This window comes from Caretta caretta, chromosome 1 (genome assembly GCF_965140235.1).
Source record: "Caretta caretta isolate rCarCar2 chromosome 1, rCarCar1.hap1, whole genome shotgun sequence".
Lineage (NCBI taxonomy): Eukaryota > Metazoa > Chordata > Testudines > Cheloniidae > Caretta > Caretta caretta.
Window position 1 is genome coordinate 138,971,829 of NC_134206.1, and position 26,355 is coordinate 138,998,183.

Consider the following 26,355-nt stretch of genomic DNA (forward strand, 5'->3'; position numbering starts at 1 on the left):
GTAGGATAGAAGTTTAGTAATTATATTTTAATTGGAAAGAAGCTCCTGTGTGAGAGTAATCAATAACAATGTAGAAATGGAGCTTTAACTTTTGTCCCATACTTTTGTAGTTTTCAGAAATTGTTTCAGCTTTTTTGTTAGACTTCCCTCTTCCTGCCAGTACTTCCTAGGCAGTCAACCTCACTATATTATTGAAACAACACAGTAATTTATAGCACTAAACACTTCTAGTTATGTCACAAATTCATCACACTCTGCCCACATCCAACCCACCACGTTATTTATTGACTTATAGTTCACCTTAGCTAAATGGTGGATAAGCAGGATTGGGCCATTGGTCGGTTATAGTACACTTAATAAAATGTGTGGCTGACACAGGTATCCTCAACCCTGGTCCTGCTTTCCAGGCGAAGTACCCTGTTTCCTATTAAATAAAACCCATCATGGCTGGATTTAGGCATAGGGTTGCCAAGTGCCCAGTTTTCGACCAGAAAGTCCGGTCGAAAAGGGAACCTGGCAGTGTTCAGTCAGCAGTGCTGACCGGACACTAAAAGTCCAGTTACTTGTAGTAATTGCCTCCGCCACTGGGGGCGGGGGGAAGAGCAGCTGCTGCCGCTGGAGCCTGGAGGAGCACTTAGCAACAGCTCCCACAGAGAGAGGTACTGGCGGCTCCCTGGTCCTGCCCCGAGAGTTGCTCTCCCTGTCCCATCCTGCCCCACTCACTCCTCCACCCCAAGATCATGCCTTTCCTTCCCCCACCCTGCCCCAGTCACCCCGCCACCTCCAGAGCCTGGCTCTGCCTCCCCCATCTTGCCCAGTTACTCACCCCCAGAGCCCGGCTTTCTCTCCAATGTCCTGCCCCAGTGACACTTCTACCCCTAGAGCCCTGCTCAGCTGGCAGGGAGAGGGTGATGGAGAGAGCAGCAAGTGATGGTCGGATGGAAAGAGGACTGGGGGGCGGGGCCTCGGGGGAAGAGGCGGAGCAGGGGGCAGGGGAAGTTCCGGCACTCAGTGTCCAGTTTTCACAAATTAGAAAGTTGGCCACCCTACAAAGGCACCATAGGCCTATGCCAAAGACCTCTGCCCCTGGAGTCTTGTGATTACATCTGAATCTCAGTTCTTATCTTTTTTAAAAAGGAAAGTTGCTAGATTTCATAGTTGGGAAGAAAATTTTGAAATTGTATGCCCCCCAAATGTAACCGATGCAGAGATGTTTGCCTGAATCTGCAGACAGCTTGAAACAACAGCTCTAAGTGATGTGCACTGTCCCATGCATCAAAATAGGCTGTTGACTCCAAGGCTTGCTGCTCTGTGTGCCCCCGACAAGGCCAACCCAGCAGAGGACTCTGCATGTAGCAGAAGGAGAAGAATGCAGCAGGCCTTGCCCACCAACCAAAGCAGATATATCCTGGTTATTGGGGTAAATATCAGTGGTGGGGCAGGGGGTCAGCTGCCACTCCTGCCTCTTAGGTGGCAGGGGGGCCCATCTTGCTTCTCCTGTGGTGTAGAAAGGATCATCATACCGCTGTCGCTGCCTGGGAGGGGAAGGAGGTTTCTGTTATCATCACTTCATATGGGGAGCGGTGTGGCTGGGCACAGAGCCATGGGGGCAGAGCTCTGGAGGTGCTTCCCAGAGCTGTCGTTTAGGGCACTGGATTGCCTTAAACCAGCTCTGTTTCCCAGGCCCTCTCCTGGGCCTAAGGAGTTGGGAATGTTGTCTTCGGGTGAGCCAGTAATGGGGGAAATGGCAGCTGGGTTTGTTCCTCCGGACTCGTAGCCCCATAGATACATTTGTGGGTGTGCATGCATCCTTGTCATCTATCTATAGAACTTGAGGATTTGGTTGATTAACCATGCATTTACTTCTTCTTGACATTCCCTGAGGAACTACTGTAACCCATATCCTCTGTGATCTTATCTGTTGTCACAGTCTGCACTGAGTCCAAATCCTCATCTGTACCAGTTCACACAATGGACCCCTGTTTCAATATAGTTTTCACGAAAAATTTTCCTAATGCTATGAAATTAATCTCAGTGTTCCTGTGGTAACTGCAATAAATAAATTTGCCTTTCATCAGTGCTTAGATACTGTAGCATAGAGAGGTATCTAAGCTATTGTTTATGGTCTCTTTATCCAGTTTACAATCCACATCTCCTTTTTCCTCTGTAAGCCAATTTGAATTAATTTTTCCTGTAAGATTTTGTGAAACACCGTATCAAATGCTTTATTAAAATCCAAATATATTACATCAGCTGCATTACCTTCATTCACTAATATTGTGTTTCTGTATTTTTTAAAGGCAATCCAGGTTTTCCCAAGTCACTGTGAAAGTTTGCTGGAAAGACTTTTTAATAGAAGTAGATTTAGACAAAGGCTAGTCTTCTGTTTTGGCTAATAAATTATTTTGAAGTATTTTCCATCTACAGATCTAGTGTGTTTCCTTCTAATATTGGGTATATGTAGTTCCACTGCTATCTTGTATAAAATCCAGTGGTGGTTTTTGTACATACTCCTCCTGCACTATTTTCTTAGATATAGGAATAAACGTGTTTTGCAAATTTTCCTCCTTCTTGTGTCAATAGCTGGTAGCTCAAAGGATCAGTTATTAAGGAGAGATAGAATCAGTCTAACTAGACTGTCCAGTACCTGCTGCTCTATGCTCTTTGGGCCTGGGGCTATCTCTTTGTTCTGTGTTTGTACAGTTCCAAGTACAATGATGTCCAGGTCCAGGACTAGGGCTCTTAGGCGCTACAATAATACAAACAGTTAATAATAACAGAAGGTTAGGGAGACAATCTGGCCAGTGTATACAAACAAAATACATGTTATTTAGTGGCAGCAGGGATCCATGCTAATAATAATGGAGAGTAGGGATGAAATTATTAATCAACTAAGCAAAATGGTTCCCAGCCAATGGGAGCTGCGGGGGTGGCAGGCAGAGCCCCCGGCTGCCCCTATGCATAGGAGCTGGAGGAGGGACATGCTGCTGCTTCCAGGAGCTGTGCAGAGCGGGGCAAGCCCCCACCCCCCGGCTGGAGTGGGGTAAGCTCTGGACTCTGCTCCCCAGTGGGAGCTCGAGAGCCAGATTAAAATGTCTGGAGGGCCGAATGTGGCCCCTGGGCCATAGTTTGCCCACCCCGACATAGACAAAGAGAGCTTACAATCTTGTATTTGTAATTTTTAAAAGCAAAATAGTTGAAAAGATATTTCTTTCTAATTTTACTGCTGAGATCAGGATGCCAGGTATCTGTTGGAACTGCTCATAACATCACAAACCCTAAATCCGTGCAGATCTTTTCTCAGTAGCTGTGATAACATCAGCTGTTGTAGTGCAAAAATGAATCCTGAACAAAAGGCTTGTCAGGAACAGTCAGTTAAAAAAAAAAAAAAAAAAAGATTTGCAATTTTCATTTGAAAATTGAGACATTATTATTTTTACAACTGTTAGTATGTTTAGATCTGAAAATGTAATCTGGTACTGGATAATGCCTTAAAGTTTTCACACTATTCCTTTTTTAAATGTTAGCAATGATATCTGCTATCTAACCCTATCCTTGAATCAGAGTCTAAATAATTATTAATCAACTATCCAATTACCATTGAAATCAATAAGTCATTCTGCTGAAGGTAATGGTCTTTGGAACCAGGCTCCTTCATGTGTGATGAATAAAAAAATTCATTCCATTTTAATATTACCAGAATTTAAAAAAGAGCTGTTAACAGGATAATCTCTGTGAGGGTCCCTTGAATGTGGAATTCTCTCCTCTCACCCCTTTGGTTCCAAATAGTCCAAGTCTGCTGACCTTTAGGGCACCTAGCATGACCTATCTGTTTGCTCAGGCATTCAGGGAAAGTAAAGGTATTGAGTGAATGGGACAGAATATGTTGATTTGTTTCTATTATTCTATTGTGGCTGTATTTTTGTTTAAACATTAGACTAATTGGTGTGCTTTTTTGTGTTGAACCTTGCTGACATTTGTGAATGTGATTGTAAGTGCTGGCAGGACATCTAGAGCGCTAGACGGGTACAATTTTGTTTTAGAAATCAAAAGGATGTATTGAGGTTATGGCAACCTAGTACCTGCATACAGAGTGGTACAGGTAGAGCCAATCTTTTCTTACGTTATTAAGTCACGGTAAACCCCTTTTTAGCCTGTATATACAAACATTGTATGAGAAAAAAGTAATTGTTTTATAAAGGATTGATATAGTCCACCCTATGTGCTGTGGATTAACATATGGTGTATAATCAATGTGTTAGATGCTAAAGAAGGCTGTGACTATAATAAAACTATAAATCGTCTGCAGTATGAAATATTCTGCCATCTGTCACTTTGAATACAATACAAGTGGATTATCCTCCTCTATCAGGGAAAATTATATCTTAAATCCAGAATAGCCAGACCCAAAAAAATAAAAAGGGTTTAAAATGATAGTGACCAGCACATCTAATAAGTTATTTTGGGGTTCAGTGACAAATGCAGTGAAACCTTTTCTAAAGTGGTTACCATAGGGAGACAAATATCTTAAATTATAAAAAAAACCCCCAATTTTGTATTTTGCTGAAGTTTTTTAAAAATGAGAATCATATGCCTGTGTCTCTAACAGAGCGCAAATGCCCCCTTCCAGCTTACATTAATACGGTTCTGTGAAAGTGGAGTATTAAAGCAGATTGTTAATGTTTCCATCTGGGCCCATGCATTATTGCAGTTGGGTTGAACATTGTGGCAACTTTGTGTATATTTACTGCCTTTTCCCCAAACCTTATCACCAACTCTCAGATAGCTTTTTTAAAAAAGCGCTTTTCAAAATTTCAGGATTGCACAGTGCTGAGAAAGCCGTCAGCACTCTAAGATCTTGGCAACTTGTTGCATTTGCATCCCTATCTGTTTTATTTCTGCCTTATTGCTTACAGTTTTTGTAACAAGCTGTAGAAAGAATTGACAGTTCAATGTGGTATATACCAGGGTCACCGAAACTGAAGGGAGAAGGCTTGGGTTTTTTGGGAATAGCCTTTAAACAGAAAAATTGATTTGAAACACAAAAATGTGAACATATAGAAAGGAGAAAAAGCTGTCCCTCAAAATTAACCTACTTATAATTGACAGAAGGTATAATTAGTATCCGATAGAGTGTAATGCATGTTTAAGAGTCCACTTCACCTTACAGATAAGCTCTTCTGCGCTCCCCTCTTTGTAAATTAAAGAAGTGGCACTACAGGTGATAAGCATCTGGTGATCCTGTGAACACTTTTGCACATATGGGTAGCTTTTTTCACTTGAATAGTCCTGTTGACTTCAGTTGGGCTACTAATATGTGCAAAAAGAACAGGAGGACTTGTGGCACCTTAGAGACTAACCAGTTGATTAGCGCATAAGCTTTTGTGAGCTACAGCTCCCTTCATCGGATGCATAGTGTTTCAGAGTAGCAGCCGTGTTAGTCTGTATTCGCAAAAAAAAAAGGAAGACTTGTGGCACCTTAGAGACTAACCAATTTATCTGAGCATAAGTGAGCTGTAGCTCACGAAAGCTTATGCTCAAATAAATGTGTTAGTCTCTAAGGTGCCACAAGTCCTCCTTTTCTTTTTGCGAATACAGACAAACACGGCTGTTACTCTGAAACCTGTTAATATGTGCAAAGTTTCTCTTGTGCATAAGTGTTAATAGGTGCTGGAATGAGGGGTGCTGCCACACCCCTTGGCTTGAAGTGGTTTCCATCATATACAGGGTTTATAGTTTGGTTCAATAGCTCTCAGCACACTCACTATACAAATTGTTCCAGCACTCCTGTAAGTGTTGGCAAGATCAGGCCCTCCATATGTATTTCTCTCCAGCAGAAATGTTTCAATATAACTGAAATATGAAGTGTGTTATCTGTTTTGCTTTGGAAGGTCAATCATGCACTTCCTTCTAGCAAAGTGAGGGTGGAATCTGTGTATAATCCTGCTTTGCTTGAGGAGTGAGGACCGGAACCTAAAAACAAAAATGAAATGTAAAATAATGTAATTTTTGCATTTATCTAAACCTGCCATCTGAGGACTTCAAAGTACTAAACAATTAAGCAAGCCTTCCAACAACCCATCAGATAGATGTTGTTACTGATAACAATAGAGAGGTTATGGCTGACTGGCCCAGGGTCACAGAATGTCTGAATAAAAAGCAGGGGCCTTGACACTGTCCTCTTCTCTGTCCATTAGGGAAAACTTATTATTAGGTGCTGAGCTACAAGTATGATCGCTCAGTAGGAGATTGAGATCTGGGCCTTGCTAATACATTCCTCTAGAATGGAAGCTTCTTAGTCAGATTTAAACCCCTGCTTTGAGGGTAAGAGTATCCCCAGAAAATATGAATATGATGTGCAGCTGAGGAACATAGGAGGAATATCTCTTTGGAATATGAACTGCTGTACATTGGTCTGTGTGAGCAGTGAGGCTTCTGAAGAATTTTGAAATAGAAGAGTACGGTGCTGTTAGTCTTTTGTTTAGTCTTTTGTTGCTCTTTCCCAAAACAGTATAGTCTTAGGCCTGGTATACACACAGGTTTTGTACCACTATAACTGTGTCAGTTAGGGATGTGATTTTTTTTTTTAAACCAAAATAGCTATACTGGTACAACCCCTTGTGTGGACGCAATTATAACAGTCTAAAGATGCCTTATACAAGTATAGCTTATCTATCCGTCTGACTCAGAGGTGGGCAAACTATGGCCCGTGGGACCCTCCTGCCCAGCCCCTGAGCTCCTGGCCCAGTAGGCTCGCCACTGGCCCCTCCCCTGCTGTCCCCCTTCCCGTGCAGCCTCCACTCACTGCACCGCCGGCACAGTGCTCTGGGCCGTGGGGCTGCGAGCTCCTGGGGCAGCGCCATTGCAGGGCCCGGCCTGACCCGGTGCTCTGTGCTGCGCGGCGGTGCAGCCAGCCACCGGTGCTCCAGGCAACACGGTAAGGGGCAGGGAACAGGGGGGTGTTGGACAGAGGGCAGGGGAGTTCAGGGTGGTGGTCAGAGGGCGGGGGTGTGGATAGGGGGCAGGGCAGTCAGAGGGTGGGGAACAGGGGGGTTGAATGGGGGTAAGGGTCCTGGGGGGCCAGTCGGGGGGGGGTGGATGGGGCACCGGGGGCAGACAGGGAGAAGGGGTGGTTGGATGGGGTAGGGGTCCCTGGGGGTGGGGTGTCAGGGGGTGAGAAGTGCGGGGGGGGGGGTCCTGGGTCACGCCTGGCTGTTTGGGGAGGCACAGCCTGCCGTCCATACCATTTCTGAAACTCGATGTGGCCCTCAGGCCAAAAAGTTTGCCCGCCCCTGGTCTAATTGCATCCGCATTCAGTAGGTTGCAGTGCTTTAATTATACCAATGTCGTTAAAGTGATGCTACTTTCATGTGTAGACAAGGCCTTGCATTTAAGTTGTACGGTGGTGCTTACATGCTGAAGACTTTCAGACTCCACAGTAAAAGAGTGAAGTCTTTAGCACCAAGGAAGAATTCCTCATACCATAGAGTTGTAAAATCACAGCGTGTTGCTCAGCTCCTGAATGAAGAAGGAGGGGTGCCCAGGTATTTCCTGATGAGCTTAATAAAAGAACTAGAGAATGGAATAGAATAGAGGGAGCACACCTCACATTGCTCGTCAGTGATCACCTTCTCCCCATGCTCTGTAGCAGCTGCTCAGAGTGGCGTTGTGGCATATTCTGGAGCAACTTGCACTCAGCCCACAGGAAGCGGGACAGGTGCTGGTATGTAGGGCCCAAAGGTGAAGGCACTGAAATGAATGGGGGGAAAATCCCCAGCCAAAAGAAAAAAGTTGCCATTATAAATGGCACACCGTTTCTGAAATAGCTTTAGACCAGGTCATGCCCATGGACGAATACCTGTAGCTGCTTCTTGCGGAGTATCCTCTGCATTCTTTTACTGGGGAGAGAGAGATTGCCCCTCCATGAGGAAAGAGGTCTGGCTCCTAAATCCCATGAATCCCCTGAGGTACATTGTGTCTCTGGTGTTGCCCAGGCCCTCCTGACTGGTACCTCTTCTCTGGATCTTCCTCAAAGGAGAAATCCCCAGCAGAGGCAGCTCATGAAAAAGTAACACACCCGTTGGCTGTACGACTATTCCTTTAAAATCTGAGTGGGACTAGTGAGGGGGAATGCTTTTGCTGCTGTAGCTTATACCAGTTCTCCGAACAAAATAAGCAATACTGGTAAAAGGACTTTATTACTGGTATAACTGCTTCTATCCTAGGTCTTTTGCTGGCATAGCTATGTTGGTTAGGGGGCTGATTTTTTTTTCATACACCTAATGTAGCTACGTTAGGAAAACATTTAGGTATAGACTAGGCTTCCTTTTTATAAGAGGAAATGGAAAGTTCAGAAGAGTTCATACACGCTGTCTCCAGTGTAGCCTGTTATCTGCCTGCCTTGTGAATGAATTCAGAACCACCAGATCAGTCCCAAGCCAATGAATATGCATGCATCTCTTGTGCGTCCTGTGTTCTGAGAAACACAGTAATGACCTGTTCTAAATGCCACTAGGTGGCACTTTAAGGACATGACAGCCAGTGGTTTGTATTCATTTTACATCAGCTCCTGTACCAGAACTGATTCCTTTCTTTTATAAAATCTGTGTATTTAACCATCTGACCTCTCTAGTTAGTCGTGCCCAGTTATATTGTCAGATCCGCATTCCACACTGGGGTATGATCGTCATGATCACAAATGAATAGGCAGGGCAGTACCAACACCGATGGCTTTTGACAGCAGCGAATAGTACAATAGAAATGTAGCCTTGCAATCACTGAAGCTGTTGTTTTAATGGGTGCCCTATGCCCAAGGCACTCAAATAGCCAATAAACATAAAAAATGCTGTGGCATCAGATTGGCAGGACATCCTGAAATCTTATCCTTTAGTATTGGCATCAACACTTGATTTGATATCTGCATCTGATGGTGTCCAAGCCTGGTACTTTTTTCTTTCCTTTTACAAATTTTATTTTAAGTAACATTGTTCTGCTGTGAGGTCTTTCTGTTTTGATCAGTTTAGTTGTAGGTTGCGATGCTCAAAGGAAGTCTAACTCTGCTCCCATTATTAACTTCAGTGAGACTTCATTGGGAGCTGAGCACTTTTGCAGATCCCAACCTGTGTGTGTGTGTGTGTGTTCGTATTTGAAGGCAGTCAGTGGCAGGGGGATGAGGAGAATAAAGCTCTGTAGCTTTGCAACTGAAGTATGATCCTTTTTGCACCTGCCAAAATCTAATCGGTAGACAGAGCCAAATGGTGCTTCTCTGGTTATCTCTTCCTTCCATCTCAAACAATCCTCCGAGCATCTTTTACTCTGTTTTCCTGCTTCCTTTCTCACTCAGTTACATGTGGTCCCCTTCTGTACATTTCTTCTGAGCAGGAGGACATACCACATAGTTCCCTCTGGGGCCATCATCATTGGTTTTTCTCTGTGAATCAACCCTTTATCAAAGGAATGTGGGTGAGGGCGGAGATTTTCATTTCACCAGTGTCCAAATTCATTGTTTCCGTGATGCATTTGAGCTCTGCTGTCCCAAGATCATTCATTAGAATTTATATGCCTGAAGTGCCTGCCCGATATGCTGTTGCCAAGCCACTGAAGTCTGTGTTTTGGTTCTGAATTTCTTTCAGTTACATAAGAAATGGTTCTGGAAAGTAGGGAATCGATTGTTTGTTTCACTGGATAACAAAGAGACATGTTGTATTAAAAAAATAATTAAATCGTTGATTTTAGTGATTCAGCAAAGAGTGGCCTTTCCCCCTTTCATTCCTCTGTATGTCAGGAGCCTTCAGTTATAATCTCAGCCTAGCAATACCTGGAAGGTTTTCTGAGTCAAAATGGTAGTACCAAATATTAGCCCCCTGGCAAATTCTTTTTAGCATTGCTTTGCTGTTCAAATGTACCATACTTGAAGGAGGAAAAGGGAAATCTTGTCAGCCATGGCATTTATTTTACCCTGCTGTCTTGAGGAATTACATATGCATTTAAAGGAAGATCACAAATCCCTCTCCTAGCATTAGTTCTACCCCTTACAGTTGTAAAGCACTAGCAAACCTGACAGAGCTTCCATCGTGCTTCTGTTGTGAAGGGAGTAGAAGTGGTATGATGAAGTCCCTCTTCAAATACTTTATAATCTATATATAATTCTGACATTGTTTGATTTATGGGTTGTGCTGAACCAGAGGCATTGAAGTAACTTTGACTGCACTAGATCGTGATAATGCAGGGACTGTTATTGCTTCCAAAGTCTCTCAGCAAGAGTCTGTCAGCAATAGCAGAATAGGTTATTCCGTGCTTGATAAATTATTGGTATGAGGCTTTAGGTGAAATCCTGGCACCACTGAAGTTAGTGGGAGTTTTGCCATTGACGCCTGAGGAGCCAGGACTTAACCCTTTAAATTTAACCTCACAGAAACTAACTGTTTTGGAGAAGTGAGCATGCTGTAGTACAGTAACCCCCGGTTTTAATTTTTAGAATTTTTAGCCTGATACATTTAAGGACTTTTCTTTGGAAGTGCTTTGACTGTTGCAATTATTTTCTATTTGGAGCTGGATTAGGGCAGGAAGGTGGTAGATTTGTCTCCTTCTATACCTTGTATATAAAGTGACATCATCACAATTTTTGCAGTAGTTCCCATTTTCTTGTTCTAGGCCTTAGCACCCACAGTCAGAGGCTCCCCTGTAAACCCCTCCCTCCCACTGAATATCATTTGATCTCATTATATATTCATATTACTATTCAGTTTTTCAACTGGAGTCTTCAGGATCCAGTGACAGTTTGCACCCCTGACCTTGGTAGTTGTTGCTGTGGCTTTTCTTTTCTCATAATGGAAGAGCTCTGTGTGTTATATTGTAGGAACCAAACCCTAGAAAAGACTCCTGGGTAGCAGGCCATTTATGTTCAGAGAAGTTACCATTTCTAGCTTTTCACAAAAAGTTTTCTCTTGTTTTCTTATCACAATAAAGGGGGGAAATGGTTTAATTAAAAATATACAAAAGACGTGTGTCATTCACTTAGCTGTCACCATAACTTTCCCCCTCAGAGTTAAATTGCTAAAGTAACTTTTCTTTTGTGTCTAGTGTTTGCTTTCATTGTCTTTATTGTACATGATTGCTAGACATTTTCTGGGTGTAGCGGTGACTGATTTGTTGTTACAGACAGAACAAGTATCTGAGATTGAATTCCATCCTCAGATGAATAGAGCCCCATCACAGACAGAAGAAAGCAGCCCAACGAGAAAGGTAAGGCCAATATGTCTAATGCTGTTGTTGAATGATCTGCCTTTATCTTTTTGCCTTCATCAACTGACCTTAGTTGTTTTAAGTTTTAAAGCAATTAAACTGAGGTTTAGGATTACATTTTTACATGTTTACTTTTTCTGGAGGTCAGGACACCAGGGGGAATTGGACTCACGTGACATTCACCATCAGCTCAGATAAATCATTAAGAAAGTTTTCAATCCACACGTCAGTACATGTGCATTAAGAAAAAAAACTTGCCATTTGTTTACAGTATAAACACACGGGCCCTTAAAGAAGTGGGGAGAAGAGATCAATGGTGTCTGGTCCTCATTTCCTTCCAGCCCTTCCAACATGAAACATTTTAAAAATCTGATATTAAGGATCCAACATAAGTACACCAGTTTATTAGAGCTCAGGATCTCTTCTATAATATGCATAGAATTTCAGGAATTTGTTTAAAGCATGAATTACAGGTTTTATATGCTTGCAGGCATATAAAATAGATATGCTGTAACTCCAAAGGACCAGCTTATGTCATTTTCCTCCTAGTGCCTTTTGGGGTAATAACCCTTTGTGCCCTTGCTTTGTCTGGATGCCACTTCTGTCCTTTCCGTCTAAGATCAGTAGCAGGGGCAGTTGTTAATTAGCAGTTCGAGACCTAGGATCTCCAATGATACTCCACCAGGTACTAATGCAGCGCAGACATTCCGTAGTGTCTATTTAGTACTGATGTATGGCACAGTGTGGTGCCAGATGCTGCCACAGAGGGGTGTTCTTGAAAGGGACGGACCTGCTCTGCCCATGAGAAAGGGATGTGATGATGCCTGGGTGGAGTTGAGAGTCTGCACAGGTGGCCTGTAGAAGAGTCGGGAGAGTTTGGGTGATGTCTGGTGGGAGAGGGAACTGTTAAAACACCCCCACAGGTGATAAAGTGGGCTTTCTTCTGATTTCCTTCTGTACTCCCTGCCTCTCCCTGCCCAGTGATGTTTCTTCCCCAAATGAGCACCACGACCTGTTTGTTTGGCTGGTAGCTTCTGTGCCATATGCTGCAGCTGCTCCTGCTGTTCAGTCACCCATATGACCGCTAGCCACCAGAGGCAGCTTTGCAGAGAAGAAGCCAGAGAGAGGATAGCTATAGCCAGCCCAGCCCACTATAGAGCTGACCACATGATGCTGGGCACCTGAAACTGGCAGCCTTAAATAGCCACTATCCCCACCCACCCCAGCTTCCTGGAGTGTATGCCCAGGGCACAGGCCTGCAGGAGATCTGCAGCAGTGGCCTGAAGAGCCTCCTCCTCAATACAATGAAAGAGGAGGCAGGAGTATCTATCAGAGTTGTTCTGCAGAACTTCAGCCCTCCTTCACCCCGCAAGGCACAGATGGCGAGAGTTTCGGATGGGAGTAGGGGGGCAGCAGGGCAAAGTGAGCCTCTGGGAACTGTAAGTTTGAGGAGAGCCCAGTGGTTATGGTGCGTTGACTTGTCTGGTTCAGGAACTATTTTATCAATAGAACTTAACTTGTCATTAGGAAGTTTTTTATAACAGAGCATTCCATATAAAAAAGCTGACTTCTAGAGCATAAAACGCTTGTTTTGAAATGTCATCATCTCCTAAAATGCAGGAACTTACAGCTGCTCTTCCAGAATTTACCAGGGAATGAATCTCTTTAATTTTCTTCCTCATTCCCCAACTTTTTTATGGGGTTGGACCCTCTCCCATGTGCATCTTCCTGATGCTTCACTCAGGTTCTCCCACATCCTCTCTCCACACACACACCCTTCCTTTGAACTCCCTTTGGGTGTTGCTTTTTTACTAAGGAAGGGACAAATGTACTGAATAAGGGACTCTGGCACTAACAAATGTATCACTTGCACTGAGCACCAGTGACTACTGCTCAGAAGACAGCTTCCTTTCTCCTAGAACAACCAGCAGTGCTCATCTTTCTCCAAACCAGCACAACAGTTTCCCCAAACTACATGCTGATAGTTTTTAAGTGAAAGCAAATTTATTAGAAAAACACAATAAAGAGAACCAGCAGTTTGAGAGAGACCCCTGAGACTCTTCCCCCTAGTCACTAGGAGGGCAAGAAGCTGAATTACAATTATGGGATGTTGTCTAGGATTCTTAGCTGAAAAGTCCATCTAACTCACACTGATGACAAAGCTAGCATTTTAAGATCTCTTACCCAACTGCGTTTTTAACCAGATGCTAACAACTTCTCTGCCTGGCATCTTCTGGCAGGCTCAGTGTGTCTGTCTTTAACCAACAATCGTCTCATAGGTTAGTTTCCAAGTTCAGTTAGCACTAGTGGTATTGTCTCAGCCCAAAACAAACTACAGGATGTAGAATTGCTTTCAGGTCAGTTTGTGCAACTCAAATTTCTTTTGTTCTCAAAAGGACTGACTTCCCTATCATCCTGCCAAGTAAGGTTCTCTGTGTTTTCTGTTTGTCTGGCTTTAGCAATGTACCAGCCCCTCAAATAGCACTCAGGAAAATGGGGCTTTTTGACCTCCAGGTTTGGCTGTTTTTTGCAATACTAACATAAACAGAGATTGTGTATTTTGCATTTCCCCAGCTCTCACCCATTCAAGCATGTAGAAATCACATACAAGTTCCCTAGTCGTCTCGCATGACATTTTCAGAGAGAGTTATTCAACCTTGCCAAGCGTGAGGCCACAAAGCACAATCTTACCCCAGATCTATAACCATACAATAGTTACACTCTTTCTGCTACCCTATTCAATTAAATAGTAAACATAGATACTATTCAATTATTTAAAAAAAAACAAAGGGGAACCAGAGGACTGAGTTTTGGAAATGAGATTCTGAGCCTTTCTCCTAAAGGTCAGTGGTGGAAATCCAGCTCACTCCAGCAATAGTGACAGACAGGTATTACCATTTGATGGCTGTTCAATGAAGTCCTGGAAATGAACTCTTGGTCTCATTTCACATTCTAGCAGCCTGGTGTCCACATTCATAAAACCAGCATCACTATTGGCAGCCACATAGGAGGCCCAGGACTGAATACGGATAGAGGCTGAACTATCCTCTGCCCCAAGTGGTGGTCCTACCCTTTCTAGATTTGGGCATGCTGATGAGACAGGGTAGGGGAGCTTACATTGCAATGACTCACACTGCAGCCATTCTCTGTGTAAGTGGGGGACTCCGCCACTAAGACTATTAAACCAGCAACTTACATAAGGACCTCATTCACTCACTTTAATTAACAAACACTACATCTCCATTGTGAAAACAAGCAGAACAGTGTATAGTCTGAAAATGTCTGCTGTTTTCAGCAACAAATATCTTGTGAAAATCTGGTACGTAGATGTAATCTCTCTCAGCCTGGGTATACATTTTTTTAAAAAGCAGTAAGCAAATACATTAATTATACTTTGCCATGTGTTTATTTTGAGTGTGGTATTCCACATATTTAACGCAAGTGGCTTTCCATGTTGGGTAGTGTGCAACAGATCTTGGTTTTTTGTTTGTTTGGTTGGTTTTTTTTTTGTTTTTTTTGGGGTTGGTTCTTTTAAATATTTTTAAAGTAGTCATGGAACCCTGTGGGATTTTGGAATGTTAGAGACTCTACCTCCTCATAACGCTAACTCTCTTCCTGGCCTTAAATTACTTTTTATTGCAAAACACCCACAATAGCCCTCTGCTGACTCAGATTACATATTGCAGCCTTTTGGGCACTTCACTGGGTCATTTAAAGGTGTATTACTTTGTTTAATTTATTTATATTGTATTAATTGGTTCCTAAGACATAGAAAGGAAGGTAGCCTGGTCCAGTGAATACACCACTAGATCGTATAATGAAAGCTGGGTTCTAGTCCTGGCTCTGTCACTATTTCACTGTGTAACCTTTGGCAAGTCACTTTACTGTTTTTCGCCTCAGCTTCTTGCTTTGTGAAATGAGGATGATGATACTACTGGCCTCTCTTTGTTAAAGCACTTTGAGATCTACAGATGAAATGTGCTATGAAAGCTAAGCTTTATTATAATAATACATTATTATTATAACAGCCTGATACTGCAGTGGTGGTAAAGTTTTGGGCAAAATAGAGGATATTTTAATTAAAATAATGAAAGCACTTCTGGCATTTTTTATTAAAAAATAATGTATTTTGTGTTTTCTACCTGAGCCTGCCCACGTCTTTCCATGTACTTCTCCATGACAAATCATTAGCCTTACGTGCACTCATTCTGCAATGATAGTTTACATGTACGTCTTTGTAAGCCAGTTTCCGAGCTGCCTCTAAAAGGGAAAGTATTTCTGGGACCGACATCGTAGGATAGAGGAAGCCTGTCTTGTGTTTGAAGCATTTGCCTGGGACACAGGAGATCTGGTTCAATTCCTAGCTGTACCACAGCTTTTCTGTGTGACCTTGGGCAAATCAGTCTCTCTCAGACACTGTACCTCAGCTGTACTGTGAGGTTGGTGGTAGTACCTCTCAGAGGTGTCATGAGGATAAATTCATACGTTTGTGAGGCACTCAGATTCTATGGGAATGAGTTGAGGCCATATAATGGGTAGATACTTTATAATCCTTAACTGACAATCGATATTGGTCACTCCTGGGAAATGTCCTGTGTTGATCATGATGGCAGCATATGCAGGCAAAATCCTCATATTACACAGAGCATAATTTTTTAATTATATTCCGGTAATGTCCAGAAGCCCCAGTATGCTACATGTACACATATGCATGTACACACGCGTGTATGCCCTGAACAGCATACAGTCCAAATTCAGATAAGACAGAAGTCGTTCATGCAAGACAATTGAAGGGAGGGAGGGCAAGACACACCAACAAAAATAGCCAACCTGCAAATATAGAAAATTAATATTAAAATGACAGAATGCAGTTTTTAAAAAGCAGGTTATTACTGAATTTAATTAAAATTGAAACAGCACAAACCTTAGGCCATACTTCAGCAGTTTGTGTGTCAAAAGCATTCACTCATCATAGTCTTTTCTTTCACCATGTCATCATTGTAGCATGTCTTTGGACGCTGACTTATTTAAGGACTAACTTAATCTTTGTTTTTTTGTCCTCCAAAGGAGATTCTGCTTACTCAGCCACCATCCAAACCAATCCGTAGGAAATTCCGCTCCGAAAATCAGATGTTGGAAAACCAGGAGCTTACTCCCACTAGCAGTGTGACCTCTTCTTTGCCTGCAGCCAAACCCCATCTTCCTGCCCAAAAGTAAAAAACACACCTAAAAACTACACCAAGCTGCACCATGAGCTATGACTTGACTGTGTTTGGTTTTTTTGCCTCATTCTCATATTTAATGATTGAATGACTCAGGGCATTGGTAATGAGATACAGACCTCAACTCTTGATTGCCAGTTCAAATGCAGGCCAGGTCATAGTGACCAAAAATTGTTAACATGTGATAGCTGAACAATGGCCTCTTTGAAATGCACTTGATGGTTTCAGTCAACAAATATGTGTCTACATCACAAAAGCTACCACTCAACTACCCCCTGTAACAAGGTGGCAGGGATCTTGTGCTGACCCTGTTAGCAGGTGTTTGAAGCCTGCATAATGCTGCTGAAGTTGTCCTCACTCATTCTGGCAGTTGTGGCTTGTTAACCAACCAGGAGATGAGCATGCGGGGAACGGCTCCAAATCCCTTCAATCTTGTCATCATAATAAGATGACGGTTCTCCACAGCAAGGAACTAAACTTCAATACAGTCTCAGTTACATGTGCATTCACAACACTGAACAACCCTATGGTCAGGTGTTTGCAAATGCTGTGACTGAGGAGAGCAACACTGGTTTCACCACCACTTCAGCCATAGTGTAGGAGTGCCAAAATTCTCTGACACAACTGGTCAGACTAAGCGCTTCTCTTCAGTCCCAAGCATTCTAAGACACCGCCTTTGCTACGACTTAACTTGAGGGTAGAAGGTGTCCAAGTGTCTTCACTGATGTTGAGCAATAGATAGTTGTAACGTTCCACTCCATCAAAGAGAGGCCTAAACACTGAAAAGCAATACTTCCCCCCATCTATTCTGGAACCTCATTGGGTCCAACAGTTTCGGAGCATGAACTGTAGAAACAAGTCGACCAAGCTGACAGGAGTCAAGAAGGGCTTTGCCCTCAGCCTAGGGGAGATGTTGATCAGAAAATGATTACAGTACATGTTTAACGCTTATTTCTAGATCCATCCCAAAGAAAAGAGTATCACACCAGTGTGAGTTGAGCCACAGACCACTTGAGATAATCTTAGATTGCCATGATGGCTATGGGATCTAGAGTCAGCATGCTACAGCTATTACCAGTGTGCATATTGAAAGCATAGATATTGAAATCACCGAGACCAGAGAGTCTTAGTGACTCCAATAACAAGTCCAATAACAGGAATGCAGGCGCAGGTGATGGGGTGGGAAAAGGGCTGTATTCAGTCTAATTTATTTTATCCCAGGATTCATATGCAAGGTGAGTGCAGTTGAATCTTTCTTTGAGTTTGCACATCTCCTGCAGCTGAAGTTGTATGCAAAAACCAAGGCTGTGCTTAGCCCAAATCCTCCATGTCTCATCAGCAGATTGTCTAGGGATGTTGTGGAAGCTCCTTCACTGGAGCTTTTCAAAAGAAGGCTGGCTAACCATCTGTCTTGATGGTTAGACACAACAAATTCTGCATCTTGGCAGAGGAGTAGATTAGATGACCCTTGGTCCCTTCTAACCCTATGATTCTGGATCAGGTAATCTGAGCCAAAACCAGGCCAGCTGAGTCATCCAATCAGTTCTTCACAATAAGTATACAATCAAGCTGTTGAGGGCCTGAATCTGTGCTACATAGGGATGTAAAAGGTTAACCAGTAAGCATTAGGTTTACTGTTAACCAACCTTAACCATTAATCCTCTGCTTGCCGGCCAGAGCAGCCCCAGCCCTGGTGGCCCTGCACTCGGAGGGAACCCAGCCCCGGCTGCCTCAGTTAAACAATATAATTTTAACTGTTTAACTGGTTAACTTTTTAAACAATATTTACATCCCTAGTGCTACATAACCTGGAAGATTAAAAGAGAAAATAGTGCTCCTGAGATGGCCTGAGAATGCTAGTACATGCTTTTGGAGCCCCAGTTATATAGGAAAATTGCAACACCTGCTAACATCCCTAATCAGCCCTATCTGATGCAGATGTTTGTATTTTCTCCAGAACATTTAAATGACCACATAGTGATACGTGTACGCTTTGATTTCTTTTCTTTTCTTTTTACATTTTATTATAAAGATTGATTAGAGGGAAAAATGTAGATAAACTGGTTGGTGGAAAGGTGAAAAACAATAGCAAAAGGACCACCTATTATAAGAAACAGGCACAGGTTCTATTGCAAAAATCACAGCTGTCCACTCTGTTCAGAGAAAGAGCTAACTTGGGCTTTTTCCAACTGCTTGCCACTATGCGCTCTGTTTAAATATGCATCTGTCTTAGAGTACGTTGTCATTAAAGAGCTGCTGATGCCTCATGTACAACTTTAAAATGCCTATTTAGAAACAGTTCTGCTTATCTAACCTATATTTATCATATTTCCCTTTCCTTGTTGTTTTGTTATTACTAGCAACATTTGCATTTAAACAAATCTTTGTTTAAGAGTCATGAGCAGATGAATAATGTCCATAATTCATCTATCTGAAGTTCCATTTCTGTGTGTGACATCACAGTCAGATGTGGTGGAAATGACTGGTATAAAAATGGAAGATAAGTATTTCAAGTGTAGAAAGAAACAGCAGAAGCAGCTAAATTCTTGAAAAAGCAAAGATTTTATTTTCATGCAGATGTCCTTAATAATAAATAATTAAAAGATACTAAAAATAAGTAAAATTGTTTCTAAGTAGAATGTTCTGTACATTTTCCATTAGGCATTAGTGAGATTTTAAACCCCATTAAGTGTTTGAAAACAATACTGGCAAGGATATTGCAGTAAATACAAGTATATTGAAAATAAAATAGTTGAAATGGGCCTAAAATAGGTTGATGGTTCAGATTAACAAATGAGACCATTTTGCTTTTGAATCACCCATCTGATTCAGTCATCAACACTTATTTACTACCTTTTCTTGTAAATTGGTATCTTTTTCTTTTGATCAAGGTTCAGTACACAAGTACATAAAGGGGATGTCTGGTCTCCTGGGGACAGTCACTGTTGAGGCTCTTTTCATTGAAATGTTTTGTATTTATCTCCAGCAGACAGTCTTCCAAGCAGAAGAGGGCTATTCAGACTGCTATTCGTAAAAACAAAGAAGCCAATGCGGTGCTAGCCAGGTTGAATAGCGAACTCCAGCAGCAACTGAAGGTAAGGAACGCCTTGAATATCACAGTTACAAGGCTTGATGCAATCGGTTGTTTTTCACCACTGGCGAAGGATCTAGTTCCTCTTTATAGATGAAACCTACTGCTTTGTTTCCAGACTCTCTCTTGAAAGAGTGGCTACGTTGTACCTTTAGGGTGAGTGGCCTATATAAGAAAATGTGAAACCTAAATGCAAAGGGCTGTGGTGTCGATTGAATTGAGTTTAAATGATGATTCTTGTGTTTTGAATGCTTCTAGAGCATTTAATGCTGTCTCCTCAGGCATGAGAGGAACTCAGACATAGCTTTCTTTGTCCTGATCAGTTATTTAACTTCTTACGTTCAGACATTCAGTATACAAAGTATTGGCTGAACTGTTGCCTTAGATGAGCCTCTAAGAGTGATTGTAAAACACTATCCATTAGCTTGTATTTGAGAACTTTTTGGAGCATTTAAATTGGTAAGTTCCTGATCAAAATAAATTCTTTTCTTTTTAATTGTCCAATCATGAAGTCAATATATTCCTAAATTTTTCTTCTGCTGAAGCTTCATGTCACTTACATAGACTATCATACTTCTACGTAAGAAGGTCTGAACATACTGGGAATCCTTTCAGAGACCATCAACACTGGTTGCCAATCAGTCAGAGGAGACTACTGTTGCTCTTCCCTCGCGGGTTGAAAGTGCCACCTTCTGCAGCACTTCCAGCTCTTTACTGGTCTGGAAATGTGAGACCAGGACCAGAATCTGAACCCTGATGTCCTACCTAATAGCACAGTGGGCTGCCCCTGAGTTGGCCTGCCTGACCTTCTTTCCTCCTTTAGCATTCCTCTGCATCTCTGTCAGAGTCCTGAGAAATCCCCATGCTATATTTTTCCTAGCTTCACATCCCACCCCACTCACTCAACATCCGGTGTTACAACCACCTTCCTTGGATCCGGACGGACGTATGATTCCACATAGGAACTTATCATTACCACTATTCCTGAATTGTCTAGAAAGAGCTCTCAGGAACAGTGCAAGGCAGACTCTCCCTGCCAGGGCTGAGCATGCGGCCTTTAATAGCAAGGTAAAAAGGCAGTATGGCCCAGTGGACTGACCTTGGGGAAGGATGTCACACTTGTAAGTTTTAATAGCAAACACTCTGTCACCATTACCTTTTTGTAGTCTCTCTCTCTCTCTGGTATTTATATGCCTTCCATTTTCACACCTGAGCACCTTACAATCTTTAATGTAGACTCCAGTGAGGTCAGGCTGTGCTATTATCCCCAGTTCACAGGCAGGGAACAGAGAGAGACAGTGGCAGGCCAGGGTCACACACAAAGTCTGTTTTGGAGCAGGGAATTGAACCCGGTGTCTCAAGTCTGTGCACTCACCACTGGGCCATCCTTCCTCTCATCGGCCAGGTTGGGCAAGTCCCTGGCCTCTCTGTGCTTGTTTCCCCATCTGTAAAAAGGGAATAATTCAACTTATCTCAGTAGGTTGTTGTGAGGGTTAATTACCTAACGTTTGTATGGTGCCTTGAAACTATAAAGTGTGATGTAAGTGGTACGAACTTGAGATCTGTAAATGCCAGCTGTTACTAGACTACTCTTTAATAATGCAGCTTTGTATGTGTGGGTACCAGAAAAGTTATAGCATTTCTTTTTTCTCTGTGCTCCAGGAAGTTCACAAAGAGCGAATTGCATTGGAGACTCAGTTGGAACAGCTTCGTCCTGTAACTGTCTTGTGACCTTCAGTACATTATTCAGTGGCAATAAATGGACATTTGTGCCAAGACTTTTTGACTCGGTTAGCACAACAATGTAAAATCTATGTAAAGTTTTCACTGAGGCAATGGCACTGGGAAAGTGGAATGTGAGTTGGGGTGGTTGTTTTTTTGCACACCACTGTCCACATTTTCTCTTGCGGATGAAGAGGGTAGATGAGATAAATGTCAAACCATAGGTTACGTCTAAGAAATGAAAGTTGTTTCCTACTTGTCCTTCAGGATATTACAAAATGCAGTTAACCACCAAAATCAGCCATATAACTCTGAAATTATTAGTGGTTTATTTATTTAAAGAATTCCTGATATATGTACTTTCTTGAAAGCCAATTATTAAAAGTTACATGCATTCAAAATTCTTCTTTATATTTAAAGTTTCTATTCTAAGGTGGTTTCTTCTACGTTTCTGATTTCACATAGGTTTATACTGGGGGTAGTGTCTGTGGTTTTAAAACACAAAAGAGAATAAAAATAATTGTACAGATAGTCTATATTCACAATCACGTCACTTCATTGTCTTTTTAGTGCCATTTATGATTATTGGTCATTTATGTCTTATAAATATTGCAGGGTTTGTGTTTTATAAGTTAAATCATGTGAAAATGGAGTTCTGAGAACTAAAAAGTGTTGAAACGTGCTGATTTTTAGAAACTTTTTTTTAAAGCTATACCCCACAGGGAAAGTTAGAAATGGGCATGTTTCTCTGTATGTACTTAATGTGTGCTTGTTAAAACAACAGCATTGTAATTTTACCAATGGAAGTTAAAATGAAGCATATATTGTGCTTGTCTTTGGAGACATGGGTTTTATTTCATGTTTGTGTGCATTGGTCAGCATTCCTGTTAAACTAGCTATTGCGTTTTTTAAAGGACCTGAACTCGATGTTTGATTCCAAATGAAATAAATGTATGTATATGCTCTAGGTAGGATTTTTAATGACTATGGTGTGAAGAAATGAATCCTGCATGGGGTTGTCCGTTGAGTGGCCTTAATATCGCACAGGAGATGCTCCTTACAGAATGAGGCTCCCAGGACCTTTCCCTTCTCTAAAGGGAGAGTCAAAGGCTATAGTACTCTATCTGGGTCTGATCTAGGGCCAGTTGAAGTCAATGGGCATTGGATTAAGTCTTCTTTGTAATGAACCTTTTAGTTTTTGGGCCAATCCTCATATAACAGGTAGTTTTAGAAGTAATGAAATCAGCCTGTCCCCTTTGACATATGCCGCATTGATGAAAACATAGCATGCATGCTGTCCTCTTTCTTTCCTTCCCCCCTCGCAGCCCCACATGAGATGCATTGTATAGTCCATTGTTCAGTGATGTAAACTAAGCGTCTGCATTAAGTTTGCAAAAGCTCTGCATACATTTTCTTCTATTATTTTTGATGTTTTATCCATCTTGTTTTGGAATGCTCCCCAAGGGTGGATTAGAAATAACTAGCCAGTCTCCTGTCAGGATACAGTGCAAAATGGATAAATGTGAAAAAGCTGCAGCGGAATAGCAGAGTAGCCAGAAGTTTTATTGAGATGTAAAACAAGAATGACATATATGTAAATGTTTAAAGTTGACATGGTGACTGCACAGACTCCCTTGGCTGAAGTTTATATGGATTCAGAGTTTATAAAACATTACTCCAGTGTTGGGAGGGCAGTCCTCACATTTGTAAAACTGTATTAACTGAAAGTTTGTTTGGTAATACGTCACTCCTTAGCTAGCTAACCACTGTTTGTGTCTATGACAACGAACTGAATTTTTGGTTTTCTGACTTCTTCTGTGTTAATGCTCTGCAGTTGGAATCAGAGAAATGACCATGGCTTGTGACTAAATGAAGTTAGAATCACAGCTTCTCCTAGCGAGCTGCAGAAGAAATCTGCCATCATCTTCCCTATTAGTGACAATGTTCAGAACTTACACCAGTCGTTCTTAGAGAGATAAGGCGGATGAGGTAATATCCTTTATTGGACCTACTTCTGTTGGTGAGAGGACAAGTTTTGTAGCTCAAAAGTTTGTCTCTGTCACCAGCGGAAGTTGTTCCAATAAAAGACATTACCTCATCCACCTTGTCTCTCTAATATCCTGGGACCAACACTGCATACACGAGTCATTCTTTTCATTTATAAAATTGAATTGTTAGATTTGAGTGAGTTTAATTTTTTTTAATTCTTGTTTTGTCGTTTTATTAAGTAACAAAATGACAATTTTAAAGGACAGAGTTGGGTGGCACTTTCCATATTTGTGATCCAGAATGTTTGGAAGAAGCTTTTCAATTCTTAAGAAATGTACAAATGTTTTATTAAGCTCTTTGGGTGAGTAAGGGTGGAGGAAAGTAGTCCATAGGGCTTTTTCAAAGATCTGTCATGCAAAGTACTATTATAATTATTTCTTATACTATGAATCAGGATACCTGGATGACCATCAATGGAACATGTTACTTGGGCTTGGTCTACACTAGCAACTTATGTTGATATAATTATGTCGCTCAGGGGTATGGAAAGTCCACTACCCTGAGCAAGGCAGTTATTCTGACCTAACTCCTGGTGTAGACAACCTTATGTTGATGGGAGGGCTTCTCCTGTCAGCATAGCTGCCACCTTCTGGGGAGGTGGCGTACCTACGCTGATGGGAGAAGGCCTCCTGTCAGGATAGGTAGTGTCTTCACTGAAGTGCTACAGCAGCACAGCTGCATCGGTGTAGCTGTGCCTCTGCAGCCTTTTAAGTGTAGACAGGCCCTTAGTCATCCTGAATCATAGGGGTTAAGACATAAAAGGGTTTATACCATTTCTGATGCTGAGCTTTTAGAGGTGCATTCCAATGTTCTACTGAGCTCAAGGGGCCATCCTAATTCAGACATTTTATGTGTAGTTTATTATATTATTGATGATGGTATACCACTTTACACAGTGTGGAAAGCAAAATAGCAAGGGAAGAGTTAAGACATGTTTTATCTCTGAAGCACAAAGTCAGGAAGTAAGTTACCTGGAGTATCTTCCTAGTACTTCAACAGTTCTCATAGCCTACAGAAGATGTAAAATCTGCTCCTGCTGTTATTTGGTTAAAAAAAAAAATTGTAATGGGAGTTACAGGTGCTCAGCCCCTTTGAAAATCAGGCCATTTATTTAGGTGCATATGGCTAACATTTTCAGAAGTGCCTGAGTGCCATTTTCAAAAGTAACCTAGGCCTTTAGAAGCATAAGTCCCATTAACTTTCAATGAGACATAAGGAAAAAATGTCAAAAGTGCTTAAGTGACTTAGGACTTTCAATGAGACATAGGCTCCCGAGCTCCTAAATCACTTTTGAAAATGTGATTTTGGCTCCTATGTCACATAGGCAATTTCAAAATTGTAGACTTAGGCTAAACTTTTCAAACATGGGTGCCTAAAATTAAGCATTTGTAATGGCCTGATTTTCAGAAGTGCTGAACATCCATAAATCCCATTGAAGTCAATGGGAACGAAGTGCTAAGAACTGTTTGAAAATCAGGCCATTTTATTTCCATTCTAAATGTATATAATGGCTCAACATCAGACACTATGAACAAGTTGTGGGGACCTGTTTAAAGATAGAACAGTCAAACTAGACAATCACGGAACATTGTTTAAAGATATTAAATATTAAAGATTACTGTTCTGGTTATTAAACTAGTATTAGGACACCATGGACATTTATATAATATCTTTTATTATGGCTCCCATATTGCTGGATTAAAAAATATCAATCATTAGCAAGTTCAGCCCTATTAGGTTCAGAAATGTCAGTTTTAACTTGAAACGTTATTTCCAAGTACAGTTTTATAGGATGGGAGATGGTCACTTCAGCGAGAGGAACTTTTTCAGCTTTCTTCTAAATATTTCAAGCTTCATATTGTACTCAGGGTCTCAGAGCATATCTTGTCATTTCACATACTGCGCTTGCACATGCAAGCAGGTTAGACAATTTTATTTAGGTGGTGGCCTGGCCTGGTCTGGCCTAAAATTAGAAATAATCTTGAGAAAGCAATGAGGGAGGTTAGCGACTGAGTTTTCCATATCTCAAACCTTACTTCATACCTACCCAGACTTGGAGGACAACTATTTGCATTACTGAACTACCATGTGGGGTGGTTGTGATTTGGAACTCTTCACAAGAAGCTTTAGGATAAGCTTAATATGGCAATTATCTCTCCCTGTTTTAGAAGCTGCTCCTGCCAAGTTTAAATCCCATTTCATGACAAAAAGAGTTTGTGAAAGCTTCCAGTCTGAAAGGGAGGAGCTTCACTTCTCCAGCACTGCCAGTCCTTTAGCCTTCAGCACATAAACACCTTAACTGACAAGAAGTAGTTGTTGTTCTAAAAGTCAGGATGGGAAAGAGGGATAATAAACCCACATATTTTAGCAACTAGAGTGAAAAATTATTTTTTCAAGACATGACTATCCCAAATGAGAAGAAATATATATTTTGAAGCTTTTCTTTATTCAATTATCTTCATGAAACTATGTATTACATCTTTGTCTGCTATTGATCATTTGATATAAAATTGGTATTGGTAACCTTATTGTTAATCTAAAATTTAAAAAAAAAGTTCCCCTCAGGTTACTATATATTTGTATATTTACTTATACAGTGTAGTTGATAACCATATTCCAGAAGACTTGTTTTCACAGCTACAGAAATGTTAGTGTGGTAGATTGCAAGATATATAACATTCTACACTATGCACATCCAATTTTGGAAAATGTATATGGTATGAAACTGGGTGCTATGTTAAAATAAAAAGCTACAATAGTTTCAGATTGTCTTGCTACTTGTGTTTTGTTGAGGATGTCATTTGTACAGATGGTATGAAAAGAGAAACTTTTGGCATGGAAAGATGGTGTGTTGAAATGGCTGATGTTTGAGTATTTAATTTGCAAACACATACTCCAAGCAGCATGTGTATGTGTGAGAGACAGAGTATAACAGGGTCCCTGCAGGGCCCTCCTGGCTCCTGCTGCCCGCTGGGCTGAGAAAGTCACACAGAGACCTTGAAGCAGTGCTCACCTGGTTCTTTTATT

At 41.6% G+C, this 26,355-nt stretch overlaps 1 protein-coding gene across 9 annotated transcripts in view; it reads left to right on the forward strand.

The window, feature by feature from the left end:
- REPS2 (RALBP1 associated Eps domain containing 2) overlaps positions 1 to 26,092 on the forward strand; it is a 143,575-nt gene extending 117,483 nt beyond the window's left edge. For 6 of the 9 annotated variants that reach the window (XM_048861928.2, XM_048861907.2, XM_048861916.2 and 3 more), the window contains 4 exons: positions 11,161 to 11,244; positions 16,312 to 16,457; positions 19,453 to 19,561; positions 21,220 to 26,092. In XM_048861928.2, the coding sequence (XP_048717885.2) occupies positions 11,161 to 11,244; positions 16,312 to 16,457; positions 19,453 to 19,561; positions 21,220 to 21,288 (408 nt within the window). In that variant the 3' untranslated portion in view covers positions 21,289 to 26,092. The remainder of the gene's footprint in view (positions 1 to 11,160; positions 11,245 to 16,311; positions 16,458 to 19,452; positions 19,562 to 21,219) is intronic. The other 3 variants (XM_048861947.2, XM_048861921.2, XM_048861897.2) reach the window with 1 other exon arrangement.
- Positions 26,093 to 26,355: the final 263 nt, after the last annotated feature.